At 42.0% G+C, this 27,390-nt stretch overlaps 1 protein-coding gene across 2 annotated transcripts in view; it reads right to left on the bottom strand.

Annotated features, from left to right (window-relative positions):
* The window catches only part of LOC125461777 (G protein-coupled receptor kinase 5-like), a 252,483-nt gene extending 241,074 nt beyond the window's left edge, over positions 1-11,409 (bottom strand). For both annotated transcript variants that reach the window (XM_048550971.2, XM_059653048.1), the window contains exon 1: positions 11,107-11,409. In XM_048550971.2, the coding sequence (XP_048406928.1) occupies positions 11,107-11,158 (52 nt within the window). In that variant the 5' untranslated portion in view covers positions 11,159-11,409. The remainder of the gene's footprint in view (positions 1-11,106) is intronic.
* Positions 11,410-27,390: the final 15,981 nt, after the last annotated feature.

Here is a 27,390-nt window from a genome sequence, read left to right as displayed (position 1 = left end):
ATCATTTGAGACTGCAAAATTTCTAACTATCTCAGTAAAATGAATAGATTGTGACCCGTGTGCTGGAAGCAAAGAAAGGGCAACAAGTGATTCAAAATGTACCAAAAATAAATTCCTCTTGTAAAAAAAAATGATTTTTTTCAAAAAAAAAGCTGAGTTCAAATTGTAAACTTTCCACATGATGCACATTGGTGAGCTAAAAATTAGCCTTCCTAATATATTTTTTCAAAGTGATAAGTTTTATACACCAGAAACAAAAAGGTACATGCTAATTAAACCCTATTTGTTGCTTTATAAAAACCTGGCCTCTTCAAACCAACTACTGTAGAGAGAGATCATTCTAAGGTAAAGTTCAATCCCAATATTCACATTCTTGCACAACTTTCATACCAGCTCAGGGTTCCTGTGAGCGCAACAATCTAACAGAAGTACCAGGGCTCATCAATACCTCGGTCTAGTGTGCCAATATAACTCCAACCTATCCACAGCTATAAGTGAGTCATGTAAATAGTGTGATATTGTGAACCTTTCACATAAAAAAACACTCTTCTATCACAAGTGTAATACAATTGCCTGTCAAAACATGCCTCAGATTATTTAAATAACCTTCATTATCGACATTAATGATAATCTAAGATACAATAAACAGGCATTCTTCAAATATTCTTTAAGAAAGTACAAAACGAGAGAGCATAGTATTACAAAGATTTAATACAGGGAACAAAAATATACAGGTCAAAGCTACAGCTCAAAAGCAAATATCTCCAGTGACAACAAGATCAAGAACCTCAAATGTTGCATAAATATTACTTTTGGTAGATTTTCCTGTTACGTCATGCAGTAAGCTTAAATGTTTGAATTTGGCCAGCAGACTCAATAGAAAGCTACACATTTCTCTGATGCTCACTTTGTGGTGCTCACAGAGGAAGGGAAGGCTGCCCAGAAAAAATATAGGCATTTCTCCCAAGTGAGTTTATAATGTATGAAAGCAAATTACTGTGGCTAATGGCAGTTTTCAGAACAGATTTTGCACAAAGAAAGATATTCAGCTATTTAAAGCCATTATGCCCAATGCAAAACCTGGACCAGCAACTCTTCATAAATACACAACTCTAAGAATGGCTGGCTTAACACATCTGCCCAGTGGAAAGTTCACTAGACGTGACCTTTCATCCTCTAACCATTCAAATCGCTAAAAGATGACTGAGGAGTAAATGAAACTTCTTTTAAAAAATAAAAGATTTACAGCACTTGTAAGTTTGAACAAATTATTTTGACCAAGTGCAGCTTAGAAAAGATGTTATAATCAAACACAGGCTAAAACCCATGCTAGTTTCAAACTGAAAGACTTGCAAAATCAAATTAGATATTGATGTTTCAATCAGAAGGTGGTCAGTCCACCTTTAGGTCAAGGACTTTCTACAATCTTGTTAATTTGTCAATGTCCAATACATTAACAAAGTGAAAGTAATACAAAAGCAATTTAATCAAAAGAGTGATGGGCAGAAAGAAAAAAGGCCAAACTTAATTTGCACATAAACATAATAATTGACAGTGCTTTTGGAGGTGACCATGATCCAGAATAACCAAGGCAGTAAAACTACACGCAGGCTAAAGGTGGTGAATTTTAATAAATTAAGCTGTGTTCAAATTCTGTCTTAGAATATTTTGGTTCGAAACGTGATCAGCTATTAAAAACTAAAAAAAAGTAAGCCAAATGTGTGTTAGAGGATTTCAATGCACCCAAATACTCAGAAATTAGAACTGAAACCATGCTTGGTTTGCAAAACATACTTGACAGATAAATAACAAATCATTCTGGTAAACTACATCTAGTAAGATGCTTCCTCATTGATACTAGAGCAGCCATCTGTTGTACATTGCTAATAATGATCAGGAATGTTACTGGTGAACTCACAGCCAACTGTGTTTGAGGTTGTAACCCAAACATTAATGTTTCCTACTTTCTGACATCATTATAAGCACTTTCAAAATTTATTTCCAGCAAAAATATTGCTAAAGAAAGGATGTCCAATGCATACCTTTGGATTGCAAAACATTGGTACAAATATTAACCATTGTTACCAACTTAATTATTAAAAAAGTACATCATGACAACTTTGGGAACAAGGAAACAAGTCTTCAACATATGTGACAATCATCAACATCATTTCACTTGCAAATTATCAGATAACTCTTAAAGCTAATGCAGGATAGTCTCTTTCATCAGGGTATGCCACATAGCTCAATGACATGACAGTATAAGGTTTATTTTTCAATGTTCAATAGCAGGTTTTTATTTCCAGTAAATAAATAAACAAAAAACGCAAAATAAGTCACAGCCGTCACTCTCAAGTATTTCCCAGAGCTTGTTATAAAATGACACCAGCATACCTTACATTAAAATCCCTATTGGCATTTTTTAAGTGATGAGTGCAGGCCAAGATAATGTTTCTTTGAAATGGTAATGCCTGTTAATTTAATTTCCCTGAAATTATACCTAAATCGTGTCTCAGTGAAAATACTCTTTTCTAAATCCTATCTGATGTTGATAGAACACCAATTAATATTCAATATCCTTGCATTTATATTGGACTTCTCCTGGCCTCAAGTTGTCCCAAAGCTGGGTGCATACAGTATAATTAAGTACCTATGAAGTAATCATCACTATTGTAATGTAAGGAAATGCAGTAGTCAATCACTTGGTCCCAAACAATTTGGGTTAATATAAGATACCAAGGGGTAGAGCTGGATGAACACAGCAGGCCAAGCAGCATCAGAGGAGCAGGAAAGCTGGTGTTTCGGGTCGAGACCCTTATTCAGAAATGGGGGAGGGGAAGGGGTTTCTGAAATAAGTAGACAGAGAGGGGGAGGTGCATAGAAGATGGATAAAGAAGAAGATAGATGGAGAGGAGACACACAGGTCAAAGAGGCGGGGATGGAGCCAGTGAAGGTGAGTGTAGGTGGGGAGTTAGTCCCTAACCTCACCCAACCTCACCATAAAACTGACGCACAAGGGAGGTGCAGTTGTAGTTTCGCGCACTGACATTGCTGAGGCCAGGTGCCAATTCTCTGACACCTCCTTCTACCGCCCCCTTGATCATGATCGAACCCCCAAATCATCATCTCCCAAACCATCCACAACCTCATTACCTCAGGTGACCTCCCGCCCACAAACTCCAACATCATTGTTCCCCAACCCTGCCCCATCCCCTCTGTCTCCTTCGCAAAATCCACAAACCTGACTGCCCTGGACGACCCACTGTCTCCGCCTGCTCCTGCCCCACCAAACTTATTTCCATCTATCTGGACTCCATTTTCTCCCCCTTGGTCCACGAACTCCCTACCTACGTCTGTGACACCACCCAAGCCCTCCACCTCCTCCAGAACTTCCAACTCACCGGTCCCCAACACCTCATTTTCACCATGGACGTCCAGTCCCTATACACCTGCATTCCCCATACAGATGGCCTAAGGCCCTCCGTTTCTTCCTGTCCCACAGGTCCGACCAGTCCCCCTCCACTGACACCCTCATCCGCTTAGCCGAACTCATCCTCACTCTCAACAACTTCTCTTTCAATTCCTTCCACTTCCTATGGATAAAAGGGGTGGCCATGGGTACCCACATGGGCCCAAGCTATGCCTGCCTCTTTGTAGGTTACATGGAACAATCCCTCTTCCGGAGCTACACTGGCCCTAAACCCCCTCTTCCTCCATTACATTGATGACTGTATCGGCGCCACCTCACGCACCCATGAGGAGTTCAAACAGTTCATCCACTTCACCAACACCTTCCACCCAACTTCAAGTTCACCTGGACCATCTCTGATACTTCTGTCTCCTTCCTGGACCTCTCTATTTCCATTTCTAGCAACCACCTGGAAACCAATATCTACTTCAAGCCCACCAACTCCCACAGCTACCTAGATAACACCTTCTCCCACCTGCCTTCCTGCAAGAATGCCATCCCCTATTCCCAATTCCTTTGCCTCTGCTGCATCTGCTCCCAGGATGAAGCATTCCACTCCCATACGTCTCAGATGTCCTCGTTTTTCAAGGACAGCAACCTCCTGGCCTCAGTGGTCAAGAACACCCTCGACCGTGTCTCCCGTATTTCCTGCAGCTCATCCCTCACACCCCCTCCCCGCAATAATAACCAAAACAGAATCCCCCTCATCCTCACATATCACCCCACCAACCTCCAGATCCAACGCATCATCCTCCGACACTTCTGCCATCTGCAATCGACCCCACCACCAAAAACATTTTTCCCTCCCCACCCTTATCTGCTTTCCAGAGGGACCTCTCTCTCCAGGATCCCCTTGTCTGCTCCCCACTCCCCTCCAACCTCACCACACCCGGCACTTTCCCTGCAACCGCAGGAAGTGCTACATCTGCCCCTACACCTCGCCCCTCACCTCCATCCCAGGCTCCAAGAAGACTTTCCACATCAAGCAGATGTTCACCTGCATATCTGCTAATGTGGTATACTGTATCCACTGTTCCCGGTGTGGCCTCCTCTACATCAGGGAAATCAAGCGGAGGCTTGGGGACCGCTTTGTGGAACATCTACGCTTGGTTCGCAACAAACAACTGCACCTCCCAGTTATGAACCATTTCAACTCCCCCTCCCATTCCTCAGACGACATGTCCATCCTGGGCCTCCTGCAGTGCCACAACGATGCCATCCGAAGGTTGCAGAAACAGCACCTCATGGGAACCCTGCAGCTCAATGCTATCAATATGGATTTCACAAGCTTCAAAATCTCCCCTCCCCTGACCACATCCCAACATTAGCCCAGTTTGTCCCTGCCTCCCAACCTGCCCTTCCTCCCCCTATCCCCTCCTCCCACCCCATCTCCTCACCTACTAGCCTCATCCCACCCCATTGACCTGTCCATCCTCCCTGGACTGACCTATCCCCCCCCCCAACTCCCCGCCTACAATCACCTTTACTGGCTCCATCCCCGCCTCCTTGACCTGTCTGTCTCCTCTCCACCTATCTTCTCCTTTATCCATCTTCTATCCGCCTCCCATCTCTCCCTATTTATTTCAGAACCCCCTTCCACTCCCGCATTTCTGAAGAAGGATGTAGGCCCGAAATGTCAGCCTTCCTGCTCCTCTGATGCGGCTTGGCCTGTTCTGTTCATCCAGCTGTATACCTTGTCATCTCAGATTCCCCAGCATCTGCAGTTCCTACTATCTCTGGGTTAATAACCACATATCATTTTCTTAATAGTACTGGGTAAGGGAGTTCAAAAGGCATTCCACAAGAGGCCACATGAAAGGTTACCACACAAAATACCAGCTTATGTTGCAAAAAGTAACATATTGGCATTGTTAAAGGATTGGTGAGCTAACAGGAAATAGTGAATAAAGGTCCTTTTTGGGTTGACAAGCTGCAACTAGTGCAATGCCACAGAGCAAGTGCTTGGGCCTTAACTATTCATAATTTGCAATGATTAGAATGGGTAAACCAAATTTGAGACAGCCAAATTTGACAATGACACCAAAAGAGATAAGAAAGTAAATTGTGAAGAGAGTTAGAAAGTCTGCAAAAGATATTTAGGCAGGTTTAGTGAGAAGACCAAGTTTTGGCAGAAGGAGTGAACTGCGGAAAATTGCAAGAATACAAAAGCAGTGCACTATGCTATTTAAAATGTTGAGAGACTGCACAATTTAGTGTACAGAAGCATTTAGTGCGCAAGTATAAGAATCACAAAAGTTTAGTGTGCAGATACAGCAAATGATTAGAAAGGCAAATAGAATGCCATCATTTATTGCAAGGGGAATGGAATGTCAGAGCAGAGAAATTTTACTGCAACTGTACAGGGCATTAGTGAGAAAAGATCTGGAGTACTATGCCATTGGCATCCATATCTAAACAAATATATAACTGCTTTGGGAGCAACTCTGACAAGGTTCATTTGACTCCTTCCTGGGATGAACGGCTCATTTTATTCAAAAAGTTTGAACAGGTTGGGGTATACCTTTTGGAGCTTCAAAATACAAGAGGTGATCTTACTGAAACATATTAGATCCTAAGGGAAATAACAAGGTGGGTTCTGAGAGGATGTTTCCCCTTGCATGGGAGAGTAGAACTCAGGGGTACAGTTTAAGAATAAGGTCTTGCTTTCAAGACAGAAGTGAGGAGATTTTTGTTTCCTTTCACAGTCATGAATTTGTGGAACTCCTCCCCAGAAGACAGTGGAGGCTGAGTTGTTGAACTTATCCAAGCCTGAGTTGACAGATTTTGAGACAAGGGTGATTGGGAGACGGAGATGGTAGATGAGGTACTGGAATTGAGGCCACAACCAAATCAGCCTCATCTTATTGAATGGGACAGCAGGCTTTAAGAGCTGAATGGTGTCCTCCTGCTCCTTTGTCCTTTGTTCCCATGAGATACCAAACATGGTCGCTCTTTAAAATGCTATGGGATTTCTTCAAACTGAAAGGAAGATTTTCTGACAGTGCCACTCCCTCAAAACAGCACTAAGAATGCACACTCAAGACTCTGGGCTGAGATGTTAACCCACAACCTTGACTCAGAAACGAGGGTGCTATGGCTGACAGCTGCACTGCTGCTAGTGATTAGAAGCAAGTTTTAACATCAACATATATGTAAGGCTAACATTTAATAAACAAAATTAATCCCAGCCTGATAGTGCAGAGCATATACAAACACAACTGGAATTACTATATTTGAAAATGCAATGAGTACGTAGTTATCTCTCAGCTGTACCACAATAACAGTGAAACAAAATACAAATAAATTATTTCAAGACCACCATTAATATGCAGCCTGAAGTGCTAGTACATTCCTTCTGTACCCACATTGCAATCAAGAAACATGGGTAACTTCATAAACTATTCATGAGAGCACACACTCATAAAATCTTTGAGCTTGTACAACTAAATATTCAATGGCCTTCTAAAATATATGAATGCACAGCTATATGTAGTTTCAGAAAACACATTGTTACAAACAAATATAACAAAAAGAAACATTAAATAAAGTAACAAAAGACCTAGGTTGTAATACTTGTGATCAGAGATAATGGGAACTGCAGACGCTGGAGAATCCAAGATACTCAAGTGTGAAGCTGGATGAACACAGCAGGCCAAGCAGCATCTCAGGAGCACAAAAGGTGACGTTTCGGGCCTAGACCCTTCATCAGAGAGGGCACAAAAACTGACGTTTCGGGCCTACGCCCTTCATCAGATAATCGGTCTAGGCCCGAAGCGTCAGCTTTTGTGCTCCTGAGATGCTGCTTGGCCTGCAGTGTTCATCCAGCTTCACACTTGGTTATCTTAGGTTGTAATACTTAGCAGGTTTCATGTTAGATGGCAGAAGTCTATATTTTTCATAGGACAAATTGTCATCAAAATAACTATATTTTTAAAAGTGCAACACTTTTTCATGACTGAAGTGATGACAGCACACAATCAACAGACTGAACATATTAATCCCAAAGGAGATTAATGCCAAGCGCAAATGCATAAAGTACAACAAAATGGTTACAGGCACAGAAGGAGCCCATTCCAGTTGTGCAGGCTCTCTGCACGAACAAGTCAGCTGGTCTTATTCCCTCAGTAATTTCATAGTAGCTCTGCATTTTGTTCCATTTCAGGTGATTATCCAGTTCCCTTTGAAAGCCATGACTTTCCTGGGCCTCCTCCATCCATTGAGACAATGCAACCCAGATCATGGCCACATGCTACATGATTTTATTTCCTTCCTGTCACCTTAGGTTCTGCTACCAGTCACTAAATCTGTGACTTTAAGTAAGTGATCATTTTGTCAATGGGAACAGTTTATCTCTTGTTATGCTGCCTAGACCCCTGAATTTTGAGTACCTCTAATGAATCACCACGCAACCTTCCCTGCTCTAAAGAGCACAACCCCAGCATTTCCAATTTATCCACATGACTGAATTGGTGAGAATACTCCAATTAGTTCTGAACCAGCGTTTTACACAGGTTTGTCAGAACTTTCGTCCTTTGGTTCTGAACACCTAAATATTTATGTAGGTCAGAGTATTAAATGATAACTCACAGGAATAAATGATGGCTTTTAATCTTTCTGGAGTGAATTATCACATTGGAAGATAATGATATAACATTCACTAAGGAAACAAAGAAGCTGAGAAGACAGGAACAGGATTAGGCCATTCAGCCTTTTGAGCCTGCTCTGCTATTCAAAATGGCCACAATCAATCATCCAAGTCAGTCCCCTTTTCCTGCTTTCTCCCCATACCCTTTAATCCAACAGCCCAAAGAACTATATCTAACTCCTTCTTGCAAACATTCAATGTTTTGACTTTTATGGCTTTCTGTGGCAGATAATTCCACAGGCTCACCACTTTTTGTATGACGGTATTTCTTCTCATCTCAGTCCTAAATACCCTATTCCATAGCCTTAGACTGCAATCCCTGGTTCTGGACTCCCAGTTGTCAGGTAAATCCTTTCTGTGTTTACCCTGTTAGGATTGTATACATTTCTAGGTGATTCTTTGCAGCAAACCACCCGCTCTGCATCCCCCCCACCCCACCACCATTCTTCTACATATAGTCCTAAGCAAAACTGCAACTTGATTTTCTGTTCCTGTGCAGGTTCATGTCTTAGCAATATCCCACGAATGGTACGAACAAGGAAAGAATCTATTTTAAGAAGAAGAAAAAATGTCCACATCAAAAAAGGTCCACATCATAACACATTTGAATTGAAAAGGAGGTTCGATTAAACAAACACCCCATAGAAGAAGTTGCTGTCAGTGGTGTGTCTATGTGGGCATGTGTTGCAATCCACAATCAGAAACAAACAAAAAAAAGAGCCAGAAACAAGGCTGCAGTCCACCTTCAATAGACAGAGACTACTCTATACTGGTCCCTGAAATATACTTCATATTCCACCCAAGAACTGGCCTTAATGAACTGGGAAGGTCAAGTTAGGTCACAAGCATAGAATAGTTTCCACATCCCTCTGGTGATTCTAAATATTATGTCCATGCCAGTTTTTTTTTAGAAAATAGAAATGCAGTTTTCTTTTACATGGGGGAGTTTCCATGGTGGTAAACCAGCGGTACCACAAGATTCATATATGCAATAGAATAGAGGGCAATACCATCCAATCTGCCCTTATGACGAAATATCATTTAGCCGTCGCGAATGGATCTAAAAGTAGTTTCATGTGCTCCCATACTAAATGAATATCGTTATGTTTTCTTACCCAGCAACATTTAAACTTATATATTTTCTGGACAGAGACATATGTTGTACAAGAGACCAACACCCTGAAGTGTTACTGCTCACTGCAGGCTGCATCGAACAAAAAAACCTCTGCAGATTACACCAAGGCCAGGAGGATTTCATACAAACTCAATACCAGTGTGTACTGCCGATTTATCATACGATCGTCTGCATGTCCCTCTAATTTGCATACCCACCATCCCCAAAAGCAATGCAAATTTCATGCTTTCACCTTTAGCATTGCAAAAACAGAAACGTGCGTAAAACACTGAGCTCTCTCCATCGGAGTTTCCGGAGACCTGTGCCCTCTAACGTCAGATAGAGAAACTGTAATGTGCTAAAATGTTATGTGAATATAAACGTAACAGACGGGCTTTTCTTGTTCAGCGATTCAGCCTCTGCTCATGCCAATCTTTCCTGACCAATTCTGCTTACACAAAGCACTGCGTATTTCCAAATGGCCAGAACACACTCACGGAGGGAAAATAAATCTAACAGCCGAAGCAATGCAAAATATTAGCTTGAAATTCAACGCATCTTCAGCGGTATTAAAACGCTGCGCTTTCATATGTGTCCAACAGGAACAAATGCTATCATAAGGGAAATAATAAAGCCTCAGTTAACAGTCCACCGCGGTCATATCAATGTAACCCCCTCAACAAAATAAACACAAACATGCTTACGTTCGCATTACAACCAGATAAAGTGACTACTATACATTGAATCGGATTTCCCTGCAGGAATTGCCAAATGGATTCACTACTGTGTTTTTAATTTTTGTTTTGAAGGGCATTGATATGAAACACAACGACCCCGCTTTAAAAAAAAAGAGAATAAGACAAGAACCCAGTGTAGTTCAGATTGTCCTGATGTGACGGGCACTGATGTGCAGATAGTTCAATGCAAGGAAAAGCTCTTCTCGGTCTCAGGCATACTGCAGCTCGTTAATGAGGTGGTTTTGCATTTTTTTAAAAAAATGAAATGCAAATACAGAACATTTCTTAGAAATCAGTGGCGCGAAGATTACACCGATGAATACCCCCACCCCCAACTTCTAATGCAAACCAACCGTTGAATAAGATGGTTAACAGGGAGCTTAGGGCGATCGAGAGATGCCAAGTGTGAAGCGAGGCTCCCATACGCCGTACCCTCTCGCAAACAACATACACAGTCATTTAGCACCCTTTAGGCTGCCCAGTAAATCGATAATGTGCACATCTCTAATACAAACTGGGTCTGGACAGTCTACACACAGAAATACATATTAAACGCAAACAGACGCGTTATTTCTGACAGATCCAGTATCACTAGTTGGACGTAATATGTCAGGGTCTTTTCCACTGCATTAAATCCCTGTGTCACCGCACAGTCCCGAAAGAAAAGGTTCTTTAGGCTGGGAAATCAGTACGTGATGTCAATGCACAACATCTCAATTTAAATAACAGCACACCTACAGCCTCTTCGCCATCAAACACCGCCACCAACAACCCACCCAGCCCCCTCCATCATAAACGAGAAAAAAAGGTCAAAATGGAGTGAGGGGTGAAAATGTACAGCATGGATTGTGTCTTTTCACTAAAATCTGCCATTGCCGTATATGCCAGCCCCTTCTACTGTTCGCACTCAATCTATTAACTCCGAGCTCCCGCAGTAAAACATTTACATCTCACCAGGAAATCCCTCAGCCCTTCTCAACAAGTCATGAAAAAAGTGCTTCTTTTTTCCCCCTTTCCCTTTTCCGTCCCTCTCTTGATTGCAAAATCAGTTTATTTTCTTATTTTCCCCTGTTTTCCGAACGTTCCTCTCCAGCAAACGTAAAAGACAGAGCCCCAGCACATCTCTATGTGTGTGCATTACCTTCTCTGGCTTTTAACAAGACCGTGTTAGCGACTATATTCTCCAGCTCCATGGACTTGGGGAGAAATGCGGCTCAGGAAATGCTCTCTTCTTCTCCCTCTGCTGCTGCTGCTGTCAAACCTCGCTGTCTCTGCTTTCTCAGGCTGCCGGCTGAGCCAGGCTGCCTGCCACTTCTCCCGATTCCCTTTCGCCTTGTCCTCCCCCGCTGTGTTGGAGACAGCCAGGGCACCGGGACATCACACACACAGAGACTGCGAGCGACTGGCGACCGATCTCCCCCCCGCCCCCCATGCTCTGGGCTCCTCTAGGGGGCGGGGGGGGGGTGGTGGGGAAGGGGAGCGGAAGCTGCCATGAACCCTCCCGGCCTGCAGGGGGTTCCCAATCCACCCTCCTGACAGCCACACCTCAGCGCCAGCCACTGCGCAGCCGCGACCTCCGCCGGCATTCTGGGAATTGTAGTCCCATTGTCTGGGCCACTTCAGAACTCATCAATGCAGTGCCCTGAGTGATGAAAGAGGTAGCACAATCAAGTGAGGCGCCAAGTACGCTGATCAAATAATCAGCCACTTTTACTCCCAAAAGTTTTGCAACTGTTTGGATGATAAAGTCCACAATTTGTCCCAGTTATAGTACCTTTCTTGCAGAAGGCACAAATCACAAGCTTTCAAGTGCTGCTCCTTCATGAGGTGAAGTGGTCAACTTGCACAATCGTCTTGGAGACCCTTTCCATTCTGAGCCGGCAGTTTGTGGTGTCGATGATAGCCATTATGTGGAGATGCCAGTGTTGGACTGGGGTGGACAAAGTTACATGAAACCAGGTTATAGTCCACATCACATGAAGAAGGAGCAGTGCTTCACATGAGGAAGGAGCAGTGCTACACATGAGGAAGGAGCAGTGCTACACATGAGGAAGGAGCAGTGCTTCACATGAGGTAGGAACAGTGCTACACATGAGGAAGGAGCAGGGCTTCACATGAGGTAGGAGCAGTGCTACACGAAGAAGGAGCAGTGCTTCCAAAGTGATTTATGACCTGGCGTTGTGTGACTTCCGATTTTGTCCACCCCAGTCCAACACTGGCATCACCACATTACTAAGAACTTCTTAATAATCTCTAAGGTAAGGCTGGTTGAGTGCATTGAAAATTATTGTGCTTAACTACAAGAGGGGAGAAAAATCTATGAAAAAACGGAACACTAGGAAGGGTCCAGGCCCGAAACGTCAGCTTTTCTGCTCCTGAGATGCTGCTGGGCCTGCTGTGTTCATCCAGCCTCACATTTTATTATCTTGGGTTCTCCAGCATCTGCAGTTCTCATTATCACTCACACTAGGAACTTAACCTGCTGGTTGTACTGGAGCACTTTTCTCAACCTAAAGAACCTTTTCTTTTGGGACTGTGCGGTGACAAAACAAGTCAGAATTGTACGCATCATTTGCAAGTTTCACTGATTTCTTCGGCTGGGTTTAAGCACACGCACTAAAGAGCATTTTGATACAACAGAAATATCATCCAGAAGCAAGTTGGGGAGCAGGGAAAGTTGAATCATCTGTCACTTAAAATTTACTCATGCAGTTTGAATTATAAGAATGTCAGCTGAAGTAAAAATTCAAACATGTACAGAATGGAAACTTTTTAACTTCATCTGCTTCATCAATTTCCATTTAGAAGAGAACCAATCGGCTAGTCGCTTTTCAGCTGTTTGTGTTTAATTTGGCTAATGGTAGCTGAGATTCTGCACATTAACACTTGTTTAGATAGATCTGTCTTTCCTGTTGAAAGTGTGATGCAGAAAATCTTGAGCCTGCATGCGCCTGAGAGCATCCAGAATTTGTTTGGATTGAATGAAAGTTTTCAGCAATCTGAGGATCCAAAACGTCCCTCATGAACATTTCTCTCACAACTTCAGTTATTTTCTCAGAAATTTCTCCATGCCATTTCCACTCTGAGTGGAAATGTTTCCTGTACTTCCTCATCCTTGTCTTCTTTCGCAGTGATCTAATGTGTAACCTTGTCATTTAATGGAGTTCGCTGCCCCAATGGTAATGTTCTGGGAACCTGAGTTCAAATCCTGCAGGTATAGCTATAATATTTCTTGTATACTTTTGAGGACCAATGCTCACTTTCTTGCTCTTTTCCTTTTTAATGTACCTGTAGAAGGTCTTGGCTATCTATTTTTAAATTTGTAGCTACCTTTCTTACACTAATTTCTTCTTCTCAGTTAATCTTTTAGACATTCTCTGCTGTTCTGTTTAGTCTGACTAAACAGCTGACTTGCCACTCACTTTTGTGCAATTATATGCTTTTTCCTTAAATGTGAGGTTTTCCCTAACTTTTTTTATTTAACAAGGGTCCTCCCTTCAGAATTTTTCTTCATAGTAGGAACATACTTATTCTAAATGTTATGAAATTTCCCCTTAAACATCTGTCACTGTGTCTTCATTAATTTTCCACTAACCGATAATGCCAATTCATTTAAGCCAGCATAGCTTTCATGCCCATATAGTTGGACTTATTTAAGTTTACCAGTCTTATGCCCAATATTCTTCCTGAGCAACTGGTTGAAAAATGAAATCATATTGCTGCCAATGCTACATAGTGGTGCTGTTGTTCTGAGATTATGAATGACATGCTACACAATACCAATTTTAATATAACTTGGTACTAACTTTAAGATAGCTTCCAAAACATGTTACTCTAAGAAACTATCTCAAAAACATACTGTAAAACCTTGGTCAGTAGTGGTGCTCTCAAGTCACACTAAATGGTGAATATTGAAGTCCTCCAACAACATTACAATTTATTCACTTGCCATGTCTAGTGTTTCTTTTAGTAAGTCTTCAATATGAGGGGAACTGACCATCTGAGTTATCAAATTGATGAAGGGATTTATCAGCAAAAGGTTCCTCTTGTCCATGTTTGACCTCATGTCATGAGACTTCACTGAGTCTGGAATCAAACTTGAAGACTCTGGGCAGTTCCCCACAAACTGTATGCCACTATGCTGCCAACTCTGGTCGGTCCATCCCATTTCACATCGACATGGTAGTTAGTAACACATTATTCATTGAATATGACTATGAAAATGCTAGGCTGTTGCTTAACTTATTCCCAAATTTTGGCCTGAGTCAATGTTAGTAAGGAGGAGGACTTATTAAGAATCAGACCTGCCATTGATGTTTCTGTTGCCTGTGACCAATGACGGGTGGTACACTTGATGTTATTCAATTTTGACAGCAGTTTGATATGAGTGAGTGGTTTGTTAGATTGCATTTAAGATTCAACTGTATGGTTGAGGGTCTGGAGTCAGACATAGGCCAAACTAGATAAGAATGACTGATTTCCTTCACTAAAAGATGTTAGTAAACCAAATGAGTTTTTCCAGTAATCAACAGGAACTAGCTTATAATTCCAGATTTTTACCAAGGATTTTGAACCTGGGTCTTTAGATGACGAATTATATCATCTGATAGTAGGAACTGCAGATGCTGGAGAATCTGAGATATACAAGGTGTAGAGCTGGATGAACACAGCAGGCCAAGCAGCAGCAGAGGAGCAGGAAGGCTGATGTTTTGGGCCTAGACCCTTCTTCAGAAACGCATTTTTGCAGAAAAACCGCCTTCCTGTTCCTCTGATGCTGCTTGACGCGCTGTGTTCATCCAGCTCTACATCTTGTTACCTCACATTATATCATCTCCTGCTTTTACCCACTTGTCATTGTTAACATGCACAATAACTTGCATGTCACTCTGTGTTACAGTTACTGTACTATTAATCAGTTGTAACTCTCTGCTTCCAATAATAGTCAATACTGGATATTTAATACTCACCAGACACCAATAAGGAAGAACCGACAAAAATACTACAGAAGCGGTAAATCAGAAACAAAAACAGAAATTGTGGGTAAAACTCAGCAGGTCTGGCAGCATCTGTGGAGACTAATCAAACTGTGTTCTGAGCAACGGTCATTGGACCTGAAACATTAACTCTGGTTTCTCTCCACAAATGCTGCCAGACCTGCTGAGCTTTTCCAGCTATTTCTGTTCTTGCTCCAATAAAGAAGGTTCAGTGTACAGAACAGCACGTGCCAGCATTAATTGTCCATTCCAAGTGACACAAAACAATAAAGAATCTTGTACATTCTTTGTGTATTTATTGGGGGAATGGAAAGAAAATTATTTTAAAGAAACAACTATTAGATTATAAGGTTTGATTTGTGATTGTTGCAGCATCATCGTAACAGTACTACTAATTGTAAAGTGGTGCGAGAAAAAGTTGCTGTTGGATTCAAAATTAGGATGAAATCTGTGGAGGTATGTCAAATAATTCATCAGGAAAACATGAATTTCAATGACTGTTAAAATCAATTTTGTCAGCAGAGGCATTTTGGAAAATGCAAATTTTCTGAGGACATTTTTTAACATTCACGCATGGGATATGGGCATTACTGGACAACCAGCATTTGTTTCTCCTCTTTGGTTGCCCTTGTGAAGGTAGTGTGTTCTGCGCCACTGCAGTCTACTTGCTGTAGGTTGAACCACAAAAGCTGAGGGAGTTCCAGGATTTTGACCCAGTGATACTGAAAGAATGGTGGCATATTTCTGAACCAGAAGTCACACAACACCAGGTTATAGTCCCACAGGTTTATTTGAAATCACAAGCTTTTGGAGCACTGCTCCTTTATCAGGTGAAGACTTTTTCTACCCCAGTCCAACACCAGCATCTCCGTATTGTGACATATTTCTAAGTCAGATTAGTGAGTGGTTTGGAGAGGAACTTGAAGGAGGTGATGTTCCTACATTTCTGCTGCCCCTATCTTTCCAAATGCTAGAGGTCATGGTTTGAAAGATGTTGTCTCAGGAGTTCTGGTGAATTTCTGCAGTGCATCTCGTAGCTGGCATGCAGTGATGCTACTGAGTGTCGGTGTTGAAGGGAGTGAATGTTTGTGGATGTGGTGCTAATTTTATCATATACAAACTAAGCTTTAGTCAAACATATGGTGGGCGTTGGTTAGCTCATTTGGTTATACGGCTGAAGTCTGATGCAAAATCATACCATTAGAGTCAGTTCAATCTCTATACTAACAGTGGTAATTCACAGAGTCCTGCCTCTCACCCAGCTCTGTGCTTGTTCAGGCATGTCCTTCAAGCTGTATGTCGCTAACTGGCCCTCCCTTAACAGAGAGAGAGACATATATATGCTTGTAGTCTCTAGGGAATTATGGAAAATTATGATTTATTTGTCAAAAATAACTAATTGTGACAAAAGCCATGCTGGAATAATTTTAAATACATTATTATTTCCTTGCAGACAAAGGTAGTTGTCTTCTATGAGTATGGAAATGGCTGTTCAACCCTATTCAGGATCACATGGACTGTAAACTATTTAACAACAACGACAACAAAAACAAAGCGGCTGGAACGGCTCAGCAGGTCTGGCAGCATCTGTTTTGGGTCCGGTGACCCTTCTTCAGAACTGCAGATTATTTAATCTCAGATGACTGCATTGAGGAACTTTAGCCATTAAGCTCCAACAGACCAAAGATGCCATAATACGCGCAGTGTCAGAAACAGATCTTTGACATTTATAATAAGGCCTATAAGAAAATGGGCCTTACACTCAACATTTAGAAGACCTAAGTCCTCCATCAGCCAACTTAAAATGCATCTGGCCCATTGATTTTTTTAAAATTCATTGACAGGATGGCTCAGCCAGTATTGATTACCATCCTTAATTGCCCCAAGGGCAGCTAAGACTGAGGCACATTGCTGTGGTGTCACAGGTTGGGCAGATCAAGTAAGGTTGGCAGGCCCCTTCCCTAAAAGGGATTAATGAACCAGGGAGAGGTTTTCCCCCAACAATTGCCCTTACTTCCAGATTTTTTCCCCCCCACATATAACCTATGGCAGGATTCAAACTCAGATCCACAGAGTATTATTTGGGTCTCTGGATTAACAGCACCACAATATTACTACTAGGCCATTGTCTCCCAGTAAGTACCTAGAAAGTGAAACACTTTCAGTGCCTTGAAAGTTATCTATCAGAAGGCTGCGATTAACAAAGAAATCCAGCATTTCCTGAAATTTGCTGGTTCAGCCTTTGTCTACCTGAGTAAGGAAATGCTTGAGGTACACAGCAACAAATGTGAAGCCAAGTTTGTGGTCCACCACGCAGTCGTGATCCCTAACTTACAGTATGGAGTTGAAACATGAAAGTTATACAGGAGGCACATCAAAGCACTGAAGTCATATTATCAACACTGCGTGTGAATAAAGTGGGTGGATAGGTGCCCCAACAACTAACAACAGTGTTCCTCACAAACAGGCACCACGAACATCGATGTTATGATCATCCACAGTCAGCTTCACTGTGTTGGTCACATAGTTAATTTATCCTGGCTTACTCAGGACAGATGCACAGGAGATGAATAGAAAAAGCACTTCAAAGACATGTTGAAAGTCAACGTAAAGAAATGCCATGGTGACATTAAGTCCTAGGAGATAATCCCCTTGGGCAGGAGTGTCTCAAAGACCATTAATGGCCCAAGGACACAAGGACCAGCTCTTCTTGAGGTGAGGACTCCCATCATAAAATGGTATTAAAGTGGCAAATTTCGCCTAGAAAGGTTACTGTACACTGCATTGAAAAAAATGTGTATTTCAAAATATTAATCTATACTGTACAAAATAAGGCAAAGATGTATAAAATTTATACAATTCTTTTAGAGGTTTATGCAACCTTAGTTGTTGATATAGAAATACAATTGTAAACTTTAAATGGTTACTATGTCCACTCAAGCTAAACATGTAGAAATTCTAGTGTATACAGTAATAGTAGTAGGCCATTCTTGTGGCAGCTCACTGGGATGGTTGTGGTGAAGACTGGAACTTCCGTCTGCTGCATAATTTTATCTTTGTCCTGCCTCAACTTGTGGGATTACAGGCTCCAGGTTACTACCTTGAGAGGGAGGAAGATAGATATAGCTGTGACAAATTGATAAGCTGTAATCCTACATTATAGTTTCAAAATTTCTCATTTTAGAATTTTCTGATTTCCCAACAAGGATCAATATCTGTGTAATTAATTTTTACATTAATTTTTTTACAGGGTCAGGCATATCAGTATGATTACATGGTGTATGAATCCACAACAGTAGGAGTAAAGGAAACAGAAATTGTGGGAATTGCAGTAAATTTTGTGTCTCTGTACTGTAGTGGTTATCACTTTCACTTAACACACAAAATGTTTTTGGTTCAAAACTGGGCAGAAACAGTGATGCTCCCACATTATCTGGGCAAGACAAGATTTCCCCGCTTGCTGGTATTTATGGGGTGGCATCATAGCTCAGTGGTTATCACTGCTACTTCACAGCCTTGGGTGATAGTCTGTGTGAAGTTTGCATGTTCTCCCTGTCTCTGCATTGGTTTCCTCTGGGTGTTCCAGTTTCGTCCCACAGTCCGAAGACAGATTAGGTTACACAGACAGGTCAGGTGGATTGCCCACTGTGTCCAGGGACATGTAGGCTGGATGGATTAGCCATGGTAAAATGCAGGATTATGGGAATAGGATAGGGGGCTGAGTTTGGGTGGAATGCCCTTTGCAGGGTTGGTGCAGACTCGATGGGCCAAATGGCCTCTTTTCACATTGTAGGGATTCTACAGATGTTGCTATTTCACTAATCACAGCCCTTTCTGGATGAATTTTGCATGATCCACAAGATGAGAATCAACCTGGCCTAACTAAGTCCCTCCATCACCTGGCTAGATTCTGTTGGTTTCGTCCTCAACCCCAAAATGGCTGGGAAATTCAAGCTTTGATACTTTATGAAAGTGTATTTAAGTTAAGAATCAAATTTAAGATGTTGTGCCAAATAATCTTTAAAAGCCAAAATGAGAAGATCAGATTGAAAGATTGTACAATTTATTTTACAGGATAAATACATTTTCATTGCTATAAATATTTCTGGAATGTTTTGTAAATAAATGCTCTAAGAACATCTGGTGGTAGCATTTCAGCTTTCAGCAACTGCAGAGAAAATATTGAATATGAAATACCCAAAGAGTTCAGTTTTAAAGAGGACTCCAATTATTAACATTGTAAACAAGAGGCTGCAGGTGGGGACTAGTTTAGTTTGGGATTATGGTCAGCATGGATTGTTTTGACCAAAGGGTCTGTTTCAGTGCTGTATGTCTCTATAAGAAGAGAAGAACCAAAGTGGTTCAGTAGTCTCACACTGCTTTGGAAATGTCTTAAAATTTATTTTTATGCATGAAACTCTCCAACTCACTTACTTTCAGGCTTTTACTTCTTCCAGGCCTACAGGGCATTTGGTACGATCCAACTTTCCATTTTGAAAAAATGAGCAACTGTGTATTCTTCCAGATCCTCACCAATGGTGATCTTGAGACAGTACCCAACAGGGTTACAAGAAAAGCCTGCAGAGGCTTTTTCCTTTGTGTGTAGAGCATTTGGCTCCAAGCTGTGTCTCACAATGCTCCATATGAATCAGGCCAATCAGGCATATTTCCAAACATTGGACAATCTATTACAGAGGCTTAAATATTCTGCCCAGTACCCAAAATAAGTGTTTGGTTTTCCAAGTTTTCTGATGCCTATCACAAACATTTTATGCAGGTATTTTATTCATAGTTATTAAAGTTTGACAACTCCTGCATTTCAGATGTTCTGGTACACCTTGCAACTCTGTCAGCCAGGGAAGGGCATGGATATTGTTCTCTGCCATTGACTGACTGATCAGTTGTACAAATGGCAGAGAATAAAACAACAAACAGAAAAGGAACACTTATTGTGATGGAATATTAAAAATTAGATGTGAAATGTGTTCCTATTCTTCAAGAGATTGGTAGGCGTAAAAACTAATGAATCAAGACTGCTTGAATTGAAGATGTAGGTTAATAGAAGGGGGCAAAGTTCCAAATTGTTAGACATGCAAAATTGAAATACTGCCCATGCTAGAAATGTGAAATAAAAACAGGAAATACTGGATACTCTTAGCAGAATCTCTGGAGAAAGAAGACAGAATTAATAGGCCTGATTTTAATTCGAAGTGGTTAAAATAATGCCCGAGGGTTACAACATTTACTTTGAAGCAGAAAAGGCGGGCAATGTAATAGATTTTAAGCAAGTACCTACCTCACCCACTTTCTCTACTCTGCGCTTGTTTAAACTTGTTTACTTCCCATCTCTGGTAACAAGAAATGAAGTGAAATATTAGACTGGATTTCCATCCTGAAGCCAGGCAATAAAAGTTGTGAAACTTCCTTGCTCAGCCCCATCTATGTAAACACATGCCCCTCCAAACATTCCCAATGGCCCTCATGCCCTGCATTCCAGCCTATTCTCCTCTATTCTCTGCCAATCGTCCTCCATTCATTCCATTTCAACCTATGGTATTTCCATGTCCATTTGCTCAATACAGAAACAATGAGCTCTATTGTAATAATGACATGTGCTTTTAAAAATGAATCATTCATTCATAACTCTCTTGAGAAACTTCTTTAACCACCGTCCTAGAAAAGTGTCAATCATCCAGACCGAAAAATTATCAATAGCAGAAACTATGAGCACTTGACATCTCTTTATCGTGTATAATTAAACATTATGTAATTGACAAAAATAAACCTCAGAGAAAGCAATATTTTCTTTATGTGCAGTGTTTTCGCCAAGACATTGGAAGCTTGGACTCTCAGCTGTGTCCCACTATGTATTCTTGACTAGCATGAGTCCTTCAAAAGATGGCCAGTCTCCACAAAGTTGTGGGGTTTTCGGAGATTGCCTTTCCCTGGAATGGAGCCTGCCTGATCAAGAGTGCAGAGTGAGTTCTCCTGACCCCCACCAGACTGCGGTCTTATCCTGCAGCAACAAAATTTGAGTGCCAGGAAGAGGGGTTGGGAATCCTGAAATCGGGGATTTACCATTATTTTCAAAGGTCAGTGAAGCGTCCCTGCCTCTAGGAAAATCCTGCACATTAACTTGTGCCTCTCACCAGAGAGGCTGCTTTTCTACTGCGTTGTATTAATTCTTGTTATACAGGTACAGGCTGGAGTTTTAGTCTCCCTGCTATGTGCCCAGGAGTCAGTTGGGAATAAATTAATTATTAATAAAATAATTGGCATGGCAGGGAATGCCATGGCATTGTCTCACTGCCCCTGCTGGTATTTTACCAGCTGTGATAGGGGTCAGACAGACCACACTTCATAGCATCAATTCTGATCCTTGAGTCGCCAGTTGATGACTAACCCATTGGTCATCTCTTACCACCGTTGGTATCTTACTAGTAGCAAAGAATATGTCCAAGCCACAATGTGGAGACTATGGACTTGGAGTAATTGGAATAAAGAGGAGACGTGGGGTGGGGGGGTGGTGTGCAGTGAGATTGGTGTTTTGGTCGCTCCTGGACCCTATACCCAACAGAGGCTATCCCATTTGAAATAGTCCCCACAGCTTGCCAATCCACAACTCATTTCCACCGTTCTCTATCCAGGGCCTGCCGGATTGGGCCCTGGTAAAACCACACCATTAACCGATTTTCCAGCTTGTCCAAGATTCCTTAAAGGGGACAAACAGGACATTCCCAGTGGCACAGCTGGGACTAGAGATCTTTCGGTCATCTGATTCACCAATAGCTTTGCAAGCAGGACATTTTCCCGCGTGGGAATCACAGACATGACATTAGGTAGTGTTGCTGGAAAAGCTCAGCAGGTCTGGCAGCATCTGTGGAGGAGAAAACAGAGTTAACGTTTCAGGTCCAGTGACCCTTCTTCAGAACATCAGGTAGTTATCTGCATTTCGACCGTAAAATCTAATTGGGGCCTCGTGGGTGAGCAGAGGCACTCCCTCTGTGCTTTTTCTCTTGAAGTTGGACTAGTGCCATTGGAAAAAATTCCAGCCACAGTGGCTGAGTGTGACAATGAGAAAAATGGACAGAAAAATGCGAGAAAATTGTGGGAACAAACAATTTCAGAAGTGCAGATCAGAAAAGATTAAAAGAAAAGCCAGAATGGCAATGTTTCTTTGGCCTTGTTTGCTCTTCAAAAAAAATATCATATTATTGGCTCTGATACATTTGGTGCCTCCAGTACCTGAATTTTAATGTCATAGCAATCAAATTTTAAGATTAGATTGAACATTTTTATTTTCTTATTTTATGATACATTTTATCATAAGAATCTGATTCCCTTTTAAATGGAAATATCAAACTGTCTTTTTACAGTTAACATTGTTTTATGGACAGCGAGTAGTTTTACACAGATGCAAACCCATTAGAGTACTTGACTATATCCAGGTCAATCCCTACAATGGGAAGATGTTATCAGATGGATGTATATATAATATCTTCATAGTCTGTAACTTGTGTGTAAGACAAAAAAAACCTGCAGATGCTGGAACCCAAGGTAGACAACCACGAGGCTGGAAGAACACAGCAGCTAGACAGCATGTGGAGTCAAGGAGAAGCCAACATTTCAGGTATTACCCTTCTCCAAGCCTGAAGAACTTGCGTACAATGTGTTTAGGAATTTCCATCCTGCTTCCAGTGATCATTTATCTATAACTATCCATTGTTTGCAAGAGTCCATAAATCTCTCTCTTAGAGACAGAGTCAAGTGTCTGTTGGAATGGCAATGCCATCTAACTGGGAATTCCCCTGCTCTTACCAACAAATCCCAAAATGGGACTTGAATCCATAGCTTCCACAGACACAAGGAATGCCACTCGCTGAGCTACAAAATCTTCATATTCCTAATGCCATGGGCCCACTAAATAGGAATGTCATTTTTGTTGTCTTAAACTGATCATCTTATTCATCAAGGTCATGAGACTGGTTTGCAAAATGGCTTAATCACATTGTGGCATTTGGGTCCTTTAGTGAGATTCCACTTCAGGTACATTGCTGGAGTTGCATATACCTTCCTTTTATGCCTGAATCACTCCAATCTTACCAAGATGTCGGATGCGTAAATGTGTGGAAATATTCAATTTCTCAATGTTGATCTGTCTGAGCCTTGATGAACACGAAACTGACCCTACTGGGCCCATGCTGACCAGATATCCTAGATTAATCGTGTTCCATTTTCCAGCATTTGGCCCATGACCCTCTAAACCCTTCCTATTCTTGCAGACATCCAGATGTCTTTTAAATGTTGTAACTGTACCAGCCACCACCACTTCCTCTGGCAGCTCGTTCCATACACCCTTCATCCTCTGTGTGAAAAAGTTTTAAATCCCCCTACCCTGGGGAAAAGACTTGACTATTCACCCTATCCGTGCCCCTCATGATTTTATAAACTTTTGTAAGGTCACCCCTCAGCCTCCAACGCTCCAGGAAAAATAGCCTCAGACCATTCAGCCTCTCCCAGTAGCTCAAATCCTCCAACCCTGGCAACACGCTTGTAACTCTTTCCTGATTCCTTCTAAGTTTAATAACATCTCTCCTACAGCAGGGAGACCAGAATCAAACGCGGTATTCCAAAAGTGGCCTAACCATTGCCATGTACACCCACAAATTGACATCTTTAAAGGCTATTTAGGATTTCATTGTATTGTTACTGGTCTGAGCCCAATGGCAGGCAGGGTGTTCTTTATATGGGGAGCATGAGAAGCAGGCCCATGCAGAGTTGCATGTGATACTCAGTGTCTGAATGGTGAGAATGGTGGGCTGCTGAGAGCCAGCTCACTGCCCTTTGCTGTCGACTTGCTCATCACCCAAGCTCCACCAACTCCCACACCATCACTCACCTGTGCTTGGGATCTGTCAATGTCTCTAGATGTGGATGGGTGTTGATCTAGCAGCAATCACCCTCTTTAGCGGCAGTGCTTTTTGAAAGGTTTGGCTGCATCTTCAAGGTGAGTGAGATTTCTGCTGTCCTAATCACTGACTCATGCTTGAGAGGAACTTAATACAGCCCTTCTCTAAAGGAGGTGAAAGCAGGTTGTTGGGGGGGCGGGTGGGTGTAATGCAGGTGTTCCTGTGAACTACACAGCCAGTGAGCAAGATACATTCTTCCATCAAATACATCCTAATGTGTGCATTGCACCAAGTACTATCATACCATAAAAACCTATCAGCATAATATTGACCTGTCAGCTTAAAAAATGGATATAAAAATAACTAAAGTTAAAAATAATGTTTATAATCTTAGAAGTACAAAATAAAATTATCATTTAATACTCCACAGTAGTTTCAATGGACAATAAACCCAACAATTACACTGTTAAACTGTACTCTTGAGTTAATTTATTTGACAGTTGGAGAGGTCATGGCTTTAATGGTATTATCGCTGGATAATGTTCTGGGGACTTGGATTCGAATCCCACCAGGGTAGATGGTGGAATATGAATTCAATTAAAAACATCTGGAGTTTTGAGTGGAATGATGATCATGAAACCGCTGTTGATTGTTGGAATAGCCCATCTGATTCACTAATGTCCTTTAGGGAAGGAAACTGCCATCCTTACCTGGTCACGCCTACATGTGACTTCAGACCCACAGCAATGTAGTTGATTGTTAACTGCCCTCTGGGCATTTAGGGAAGGGAAGTAAATGCTGGTCTAGCCAGCGACATCCTCATCCTGTGAATGAATAAGGAAAAAAAAATTTAGCCGTCATTCATCATGACCAAAAATAGTAATGCAATACGTGAAAGAACATAGGTCATACTTGGTTGCAGTTTCAGCTGACATCCACACAATTATATGATTTCCTTTCATCATCGACATCGGCAAAAAGTCTGTAAACTTATAACATTATTTTAACTTTTAAATTTATCAGAGTTCGGGCGCTTTTCCAGGAAAATTTAGAGGAAAAGTAAGAAGGAGGCATGGGCATTAAAATTAGCATTAAAGTCTACAGACTTTCCAGATGTGCTGGGCTTTCCCTGCTTTAATGTACACATGCATTTGTTTTATCGCCAGTTTTTATTTCCATGCTAGACTCTCCTAACTATTACTCTTGCCTAATTTTAGACAGAACTACCTGAGATTTCAGTTAAGTCTGAAAAATACGGAAAGTTTGTTCCAGAGTACATTGTTTCACCATTGGATTAGTGCACATTTCCTCTTCCAGGCACAACTGGTTATATATTGTGAAAAGTTCATAGGTTTACTGGTAAGTTTATAATTCTGCATGAAAATTTATATACATCACGTATATTTATAGATAAATTTATACATTAATGTATACATACTGGCATACCCATTGGAAAATGGTAAACTACTATGGGCAGTACCTAATAGGGGCCTGACAACATGGGCCACAGCAAGAAATGTATCAGAATTTTGTGAGGCCAATCTTGGCATAAGTACCAAATTGTTGTAACTTTTAAACAATTTCTGGGCATCAAGCGGAGATTCTCATTAGGAAGCAGCGAGCTGTCTATTAAGAGGGATTATTGCATGTTAATGAACTTATTAATTGTACATCTCACCACTAATATGCAACTTCCTACTGTGCCATCCACTGTAAGCAAACCCACTGAGAATTCTCAACCTGAAGTCAGAGTTGGTACCTGGCAACTTCAGGTCACTGCTGCCTGTGATAGCCTTTGTGTTGCTCAGTACAAAATGACATCGGAGGGCAAGCTCCATGGCTACAAGCTGCATACAACCATCATCTAGGTATTAGCATCTGACACTTGCCAACCCCTCAGGGTCTTCTGAGCACCTCTTCAATCTACTTGCAGGATATTTGGGAAGCTGCATAGCAGGGTGCACCAGCAGCTAGCATTGCAATTTTGTTGCAAGGACACTTTATGTGCATGGACAGTCACCCAGCTCACAGATTGGGCCAGTGTGCATCTCATGGAAGCTTGCTTGCTCTCTTAGTGCTCTCTCACTTAGCCACACACTCACAACATCCTTGCCTTATGGTACTAATTAGTGCAGTCTCACGATCAGCAAGCTTGCCTTGCTGGGCAGCAATGTTCAGTCAAGTGAACAGACACATTGCTGTATGCTCCATGCCACATCAATCTCACACTGCACCAGGTGCCAGCAGATTACACAGTAAACACACACAGCATGGGCAGCAAGCAAGCAGCCAGGGCTCAAAGTATTACTGAAGTCCATGGAGAAACTTCTCGTCAGGGGATCCAAGGACAGTAAGTTAACATCTGCCTCCAGTACCAGTCCAGAGGATTGACCATGCTCAGGCATCTGGTGGAGGTGGTTTCAGTCAGGGGGTCTATGCCTCCGCAGTTTGGAGAGTGGCCACACAGTCAGTCCTGTAGCTCCACAGCAGAAGTCCGGTGATGAGGGGGGACATTGCAGTCGGAAACATATACAGGTATCAGTCTGGGATTTAGGCACTTCCTGCTGGAAAGGACAGGAAGAGAACAAAGAGGGCTGCCGTCCTCGGGACGATACTTGGGAATGTCATTGTGGTGACTGGGGTCTACAGGCTGAGGCGAAAGGCAACGACCATTGTGAAGGGAGGTAACCATATTTTAACCGTGGGGAGTGGGATGGTGGAATCCAGTACAGCATGGCTGGGAACGAGGTATTGTGAGAGGGGTGAAGTCAGCAGCACTCCGCCTTCAAGTATAGCACAGCATATACTGAAATGTTACCTCCTATGCCCGGGGTTGGGCTGTGGGGGTGATGGCGCCTAGGTATAGGCTAATGTAGGTGGGTTGGGTGGTGTAGATGTAAAGCCTATGGGATTTATAGGAAGGGAATCTGGATGTTTGGGTATCACTAACATGTAGAGATAGAGGTGGAAAGCAACAGTTCAAAAAGCATACACTGTCATCTTCCATCATGCTGGAAATTGAAAGCATGTAATTGGGAACCAAATGACCACATCTGGAGTTGGGGGGAGGGGGCTGTGTGTGAGGGATGTTGGTGTCTCATCCTGAAAGGGAGGGGACTGCCTGACCAACCAATTTGAGATCCTTCAGAGGGCAACAACATTACTTGCAGGACATTGATCTGTGGGTCCTAACCTGTGGCGATCCTACTGCATTGGCTCCCTAAGCATTCTACCCCTCCCTGCCCAACAATATTGCTGGCCAATTCATTCAGCAAAAGAATTGGGATATTTGACCATGAAGAGCAAAGGTGTCAACAGAACCCATTGCTCTGTTATTTGCCTTGTTCACCTTATTTCCACATACTGCAGCAGGCTCTCAACATAGTTATCAATCCACAATATATCCTGAAGTTATACATCATGCCAGCATAATTACATTCAGGGCTACACAGAGATTCAAACTGATGTAATGCAAAACCAACCAAATTTATCCAACTGTGATACTTAATACACAGTGCGTTA

This window comes from Stegostoma tigrinum, chromosome 20 (genome assembly GCF_030684315.1).
Source record: "Stegostoma tigrinum isolate sSteTig4 chromosome 20, sSteTig4.hap1, whole genome shotgun sequence".
Taxonomy (NCBI): domain Eukaryota; kingdom Metazoa; phylum Chordata; class Chondrichthyes; order Orectolobiformes; family Stegostomatidae; genus Stegostoma; species Stegostoma tigrinum.
Note: the sequence above shows the minus strand (reverse complement) of the source record. Positions and strands in the feature narration are given on the sequence as shown.